Source organism: Ascaphus truei, chromosome 3 (assembly GCF_040206685.1).
Source record: "Ascaphus truei isolate aAscTru1 chromosome 3, aAscTru1.hap1, whole genome shotgun sequence".
In the NCBI taxonomy this organism is placed as follows: domain Eukaryota; kingdom Metazoa; phylum Chordata; class Amphibia; order Anura; family Ascaphidae; genus Ascaphus; species Ascaphus truei.
Genome location: NC_134485.1, coordinates 372,853,025 through 372,860,524, shown reverse-complemented (window position 1 = coordinate 372,860,524; position 7,500 = coordinate 372,853,025). Strand labels below are relative to the sequence as shown.

At 39.5% G+C, this 7,500-nt stretch overlaps 1 protein-coding gene across 1 annotated transcript in view; it reads left to right on the top strand.

Moving 5' to 3' along the window:
• Positions 1-7,500, top strand: part of WASF3 (WASP family member 3) — a 57,376-nt gene that overhangs the window by 26,713 nt on the left and 23,163 nt on the right. The window contains exon 4 of the mRNA XM_075593192.1: positions 3,115-3,252. Within this exon, the coding sequence (XP_075449307.1) occupies positions 3,115-3,252 (138 nt within the window). The remainder of the gene's footprint in view (positions 1-3,114; positions 3,253-7,500) is intronic.

Genomic DNA, 7,500 nt, shown 5'->3' with positions numbered 1-7,500 from the left:
CTCCCGCAGCGGCATCCGCTCTCCTCCACCGCCCAAACTGGAGGACACCGGCTGAGAACCGGGACTGGCCAGAAAAAACCGGGGACATTTTCACAATTTTTGGGGCACCGAGACAGCTCATTTAAAAACCGTGACTGTCCGGGTAAACCGGGACATCTGGTCACCCTAACCGAGGAGTTGACACTTTTGAGCTTTTACATATGCATTCATAGCTTTGTATTTAAGACGTGCAACATTTTTGCCAAAGTTTGCAAACCAGGGGACATCTGCCATTTTTTCCCCCGCAAATATGTTTGGTGAAATTTTGCCAGAGCTTGCCAATTTATGCAATCATTTAAAGTAAATGTGCCTTGGGCCCTACTGCATATATAATATTGCCATGTTTTGCTATTTTTTTGCAAAATACTGGCGAAATCTGCCAACTTGGTGAAATTAATGGGTTTAATAGGTGTAAAAAATGTCAAAATTGGCCACAAATTAGCTGAAAAATGTGCAAAAATACTTGCAAAGATTTTTTTGAAGACGTTCGCTCATCATATATACTTTTACCTACTTTTTTCCTTCCATAGATGAAATGTAAAAAATATAACTATATATATAAATATATATATATATATATATATATATAAATATATAAATATATAATATATATATATATATATATATATATAATATATATATACACACAGTATATATATGTATATATATATACACAGTATATATATATAGTATATATATATTAAATACTTTAATGATTTTTAAAAAAAGTTGATACTACATAACTGTGTTTTACAGTGAGTGAAATATTTGAATACCGTTTTTCTGTCTATGTTGCTATTTTGTCATTCTCAATTATTTGTGCTTTTATATCATTAATTGTAACACATCTTTCGTGGTCTATGTGATTAATTGTGGCTGTGGAAAAGATATGTCGGAAGGACAACAAGGTCCCTTAAAATTAGAATGCAAGAACACTTTAGATTAATAAAAAGAGGAGACCTGGCACAACCCCGGTTTCCAAACACTTTTCTGAATGTGAGAAGGGTGGTGCTGAGAACTTCTCATTCATGGGAATGGAGACGAATTTTACCTAAAATGAGGGGAGGAGATTTGGTAAAAAGACTAGATTGCAGAGAGTCCTACTGGATCTTCACGTTAAAAACCCGTTTTCCTGATGGAATAAACATTGAATGGAGCATTAATCATTTTTTGAAATGAAAACATTAAAAGATAGACAATTTAGTCTCTACCTTAATTTAGAACGCAAGTTAAATAAAGTTGTCCAGCTCTAGAATTATGTCACGAGGGACTATACAAAATAGCTCTAATGTTCCATAAATTACAATTTAGATCTTGTTCTGATTATAGAAGTATAAACAAATAGTATACATGAAGTGAACTTACCTCACACACAAAACTAGCAACTCTGTACCTACGATTTCATGTAAATTCTTATATCAATAAGTGGGTGCAACACATTTCTCGATAGAAACAGCTTTATTGATTCATGACAATTGCTAAAAAAGGAGAACTGCTTCTGATGCTTATGAGTGGTTTCTCCGATTTTTCTGATTTTTCTGATTTGAGTAACAAGTATATATGAAACAATTGAATAACTTTTCCTCTGTTCTTCTGGAGGGTTGTATAAATGGTTTTAATATAGGTATAAGTTAGAATTAAGATATATATATATATATATATATATATATATATATATATATATATATATATATATATATATATATATATATATAAATTTTTGTAATATTTTTTTGATTAAAATTTTTTTGTTTTAATTTGACATTTATTATATGTTTTGTATATATGGGGCACAGTCTGCCTAACAAGTGTCATCTATTTAGAAATCTCTATGTGGTATATGGTTGGTGTGTCACTTCCCCCGTCAGTGTGGTACATTTATGGGTGTCTCCATAGGTTTATGGGGCATCACCATCGTTGTTTCCCTTATGGTGGTCGTGTACACTGATTATTTGCCGTTTTTGGTGTATTTAGTCTCGCAGAGCCACTCATGCGCATGCGCGTATGTACAGGACTGTAGCTGTTCCCCTTAATGGGATCGGGGTCCCTTTTATCATTGAGCACAAACTGCGCATGCGCAGAACAGTCGTGACTAACCTGGGAACGCATCTCGCGAGATTTAGCCCTCCATTGCCCTGCATTGCGTTCCACAGAGCAGGAGTGCTTGGGAGGCGGATGTCTCAGTGGCTAAACAGGTAAATAGTCGCTTCTGGTATGGCGCTGGCACAGCATTTTGTTATTAAATCATTATGCAAATTCCAATTAGCATTTTTTGGCGCCAAACGGCAGACTGTCCCTATATATAGTGTGTAGTATACCATGTTTAACTGACTTCTTGATAAAGTGCAATTTTCACTGCACGAAACGCGTAGAAGGTTGCAGCCTTCCACATTTTAATGTTTCTACAATAAAGAAGATTTTGCCAGACCTGCTGTCACCCCCCTTTTTTGCTGTGCGTTGCATCAACAAACTCTGTACTGGCAAATAAATAATAATTGGGGAAGGGTCACAACTATTGTAATTGCCAAAAAGTCTTTTACTTTTTATCCCTTTACCACTTTCTAGGCTTCTTATTGAAAGACACATTAAAATACAAGCTCAGCTCGATCACTTGTCTTAATAATTCATTCAAACACAACTGCATACAACGATAATTCAGGAAAAACCTTGGTGTATTGCCCATCTACAGAATATTTTCTCTTCTATTAAGTTTTTATTTCTCCAAATCTGCCAATACATGTGGCTTTTTGCATATTTCTAACATTTACACAATTGTATACATTCAGAGAGATGGACCGAGCAGATTTATGAAAGCATTGATTTGCTTAATAATTTTCAAAGCTCTTCCTATTTAGTATTGACATCAAAACGTACAAATCCACAGCAGCGAAGGAAACAGGATTCGAGTAAGGCTTAACTAAGATCCTTTTGATGTAGCGTTGGGAAGAAACAACTTGGTGAAGGAAAGGGCTTTTAGATGGGAGAGTTTTAACACTGAATTGGTTGATGTAAAATAACTTGGCATTCAATGTGTTTTTGTTTTGGGCTTTTTTTTTTTTTTTTTTTACTTGGCAGGCAAACATGCAGAAGACATATTTGGTGAGTTGTTTAATGAGGCGAATCATTTCTACATCAGAGCAAATTCTCTTCAAGACAGAATTGATCGCCTTGCTGTCAAAGTCACCCAGCTGGATTCAACAGTGGAAGAGGGTGGTACTGTAACTGCATGAAATCACTGTACTAGAAGTAATGTAGAAACTGCTGCAATTAATTACCCAACAATCGCTGCCTCTTGTTGGCTGGAGTTCCCTGTTGGCATCTACAAGAATCAGTGTGTGTGTGGTTGGTATATCCAACTGTAATTGGCAGACCGCTTATTGTTACTAGCTTTATCTCAATAATTAAATTAAATTATTATGGGGGAAAAAATGAAAACTTGACCATACTACATTTTAGAAATAGTATGTCTAAACGGCTAATTTTCCTCCCACACACGAATAAAGAGACTATAAGAGGCTCTAAAGCCTCAATCCACGCTGTTCTTTTATTTATTTTTTGGGGGAAGAGTGTATTTCTGATTACTTTAGTATCTCCCGGAGGGTCCTGCGGAAATTAAGCACGCCAATTCTGTTTCTAATGATCCAGTTGCTGCTAAATTAACCCCCAAAACTTCTGACCAAGAATGCATGTCCCAGAAGACAATGTGGCTGCGAGGTCAGCCTTGGTAATAATCTGCAATGGTGTTGCAGCTTTCTGTTGGAAACCCAGGGTCTGTTTTACTGGCAAACAGGATGGTGGACTTTGGAGAAGGGTGCTTTACAATTAAGTTCAAAGTTAAATTTATGGTTAAGTTTTTTTTTTTTAAGGTGAAAAAGATTCAGGATCCCTTCCCCCCCCCCCCCCCCTAAATTGAAAAAAAATTATTTGAGTGCAATTTGCTGCTTTAAGTGGAATTTGGTAGCGCTATTGTTGCACCAATATGCTAATAGTTTTCGTTTAGGAAAAAGGAATTATAGTACTCTATTCTATTGTATGATAGTAACAGAATCCAGGTTAAATCTGAGTTGGATAGCTTCAGCACACTGAAAGCATTGCATGTTGTATTTAGTAAATCGTGTATGTATTGTTTTCCCTTTTTGCTTCATGTATACATTTGTCTGCCTGGCAGCAAGCGCATTTTACTGGCCAGTGTTTCTGGGAGCCCACATGCGCATGTCTCTAGTCTGCTTTCTCCCAGCAGCAGCAACCTGCAGTGGTGCTGTGAGAGGTAGGGAGGTGCAGCCACAGCTGGAGAGAGGCAGCAATAGTAATAAAGAGTGTGATTGTATTTTCAGGTGTCATTTTTATTAATTTCAAATACTTTTTGGCTTAGATTATGGAATTTTGCCTGGAGAGCACTTGGGGTTGGTTAGTAAAATTTTCTATGTATTTTTTTTATTTTATTTTTTAAGCCTGGAAAATATGTAGTTTCTTACGCCTCTGTCTAATTATCTGTAATAACCATACATCCAAATTATTATTTTAAAGTACAAAATATAACAATATCGGCAACCCTGCTTTTCACCATTATTCCTAGCATACAATGCTTCAACTGCAGTAAGGGATTCTGCTTCAAATCCATTTTAACATGGACCCCTATAAGTTTATGCCTGACGCATTACCCAGATTTTCAGCCTGGGTTAAAGAAGTGCATAGCCAGTAAACCTACTCATAGACAGCTTTTGAGACATTTTGGGCCTCAACAGTGGGAGGCTGGTTACAATGGCCTTGCAATTTGCAGCTGGGATAGGTTTCAACCACACATTAAATAAGTTATGGTGGCTAAAAAAGTGACAAGCTCCACCGTATAACATACAGAAAATTCAAAGATCACTTGTGAGTAGTGGTGTACCTGAGGATTGCCGGTTACCAGGTATCAGGAGAAATTTGCAGGCCAGATACCCCGGCCGAGTAGCTTTGGTTTACCTGCAGTTGGCGACGGAGGGTGAGGAGGACCGCTGCAGAGTGTGAGGATGACCATGGCGACATCGTGGGAGCAGTGGCAGACATCTTGGTGGCGGTGGCAGCAGGGGACATCATTGTTGAGCCGGTGGGAGTAGCGGAACACATTCTATCACAGCTGACCACCAGTGGGAGCCAGGGAACATGTGACCACACCAGGAGCGTTATTTTTGGACTGCCGGGGAGGAGCTGGCTGTCCAATAGTAACGCTCTTGCTACAGTCATGTTTCCCGGCTCGTGATGGGATGTGTTCCGCTGCTCCCGCCCGCTCAATAATGACGTCCTCTGCTGCCGCCACCACCACCCGGATGTCTGCCGCTGCTCCCACAATGTCATCGTGGTCCTCCTCGTCTGGATATTAGCCTTCCAATAGGGGTAGAGTAAGGAAATAAAAAATTGCTTGAGCGAAAGACCATGTTTACCGAAATATGAAAGAAAGCCAAGTAGTTAATTAGGTCCTGGGCAGTCTAGCTGGTTCTTCTGGTATCTGCCGTCAATATCTGTTTCTATTTGAAAGAAAAAAAAGTATTGTAATACAATTTAAAAAAGAAGAAATGGGCGCTCTCCTAAACTGTTTTTTTTATATCTCGATGCTTCAAATAAAAATTGATACTGCATTCACCACAGAACTCTCTCCTGCCATGGACTCTGCCGTTAAAAAACCCCCAAAATAAGCCTGTGCAGTACAATTTTACATTTTATCAGCACTGTTACAATTCGAATGTTTACATCCTTTATTGTATTTGCTGGAAAACATAACACAAGTGTTTCGCGAGTGTTCAGTCACATACTGACATACCATGTCATCCTTCCTCCGTTGCTTCATACTGGCACCTACCCCGTAATCATACCCTGACAAAAATTAGAGGGGACAGAGCGGTGGACAGAGGACAGACATGCAGAGTAGAGATGAAGAACAGACATTACATGGGGGACGCAGAATCAATTAGTGGGCAAATGGACAAGAGGCTAGGACCACAGAGCAGTTAATAGGTCAAACAAAATCCAGGACCTCATTTTATTGAACCAGGACTCCAAGGGGCACTTTTTAAAAATGTATTTTTAAATTGGAGCTGAACCGCGTTAATTTCAGGCTCCCCAAGAAAATCCCTGCTTCCTGAGATGCTTATCTCCAGAAGGGGGCGCCGGTAGCAGCTCCGGCTGGGCTAGTTGGGGACTAACATAATGGTGACTTGAATGTCCTGCTGGCCAAAAAGGAAGCTGTGAATTCATCCCTTGTGGCTTCCTATTGGCCCGTGGCACATTTAAACTGAGCCGTGATACCAGTAGCACCTACGGAGCTAAGTATCTCAGGAAGAAGGGGGTCCCCGGAGCTGAAATTAGCGCGGTTCTGCTCCGGAGACCCCCCTGCTTCAATACTATGTAAAAAAATTCATAGAAATACATGTACATGTAATGCTGCTTTAAAGCAGCAATTGGGTGTCCACATTTTACATTTTTTTTTTGCATTACAGATTGAAGCAGTAGGTCTGCGGAGTTGAACTGTATTAATTTCAGCTCCAGGGAACCCCTGCTTGCCTCCGTGGGGGTGCCGGTATCTCTGCAGTCAGAGAAACTGTGTACCTAACATAATGGCGGCGTTGAAAATGTCCCGTGTATGTGGAACCCAATAGGAAACTGTGTCGTTATCTGGTGTGGCTTCATATTGGGAAAAAGGGAGACCAAAAAGCGCACCAGCACAAACGGAGCAGGAAGAAAACCAGAACAAAAAAATGATTAAAAGGGCACTTTAATGTGGCAAAAGACCCTTGAAAAGATTCCTTGAAAAAGAACGCTGCGACGTTCGAAATGCATTGGATGGGTCTTTTGCCACATTAAAGTGCCCTTTTAATCATTTTTTTGTTCTGGTTTTCTTCCTGCTCCGTTTGTGCTGGTGCGCTTTTTGGTCTCCCTTTTCCCTTGTATGGCATTGAGTAGCTGCACAGCCTGCCTGCCTGCCCTACCAGGATGTGAGTATTTGCATATTTTTCAGGGGAACCTGCCAATGAGACATATGGTGAGTGGGTTGCACCACACACCACCTGTCTTCAGGAGGATAGTACCCATTATATGACACAATAGGTACTATATCAATTGTTAGTACCCCTGGTACAGTGGTCTGGCTTATTATCATTTTGAGATATACCTGCATTTGAGCGCTTCAGCTATTTTCCATGTGGCTTCATATTGGCAAGCGTGATCGGGACATTTTAACTGCTACGGGAGGTAAGTATCTCTGGAAGCAGGGGGTCTCCGGAGCAGAAATTAACACAGTTCAGTTCCGTATACCACCTGCTTCAATCCTGTAATTAAAAAAAACTTTTAAAAATGAAAACCGTATTGCTGTTTTAAAGACTTTTTATGAACACCAAAGAGTATGGTTTGTGAAAAATTATTTTACATTCTACAAGGTGGTGGCCATGGATGGTTACATTTATTTTGGAAGGAAGTATGCCTTTA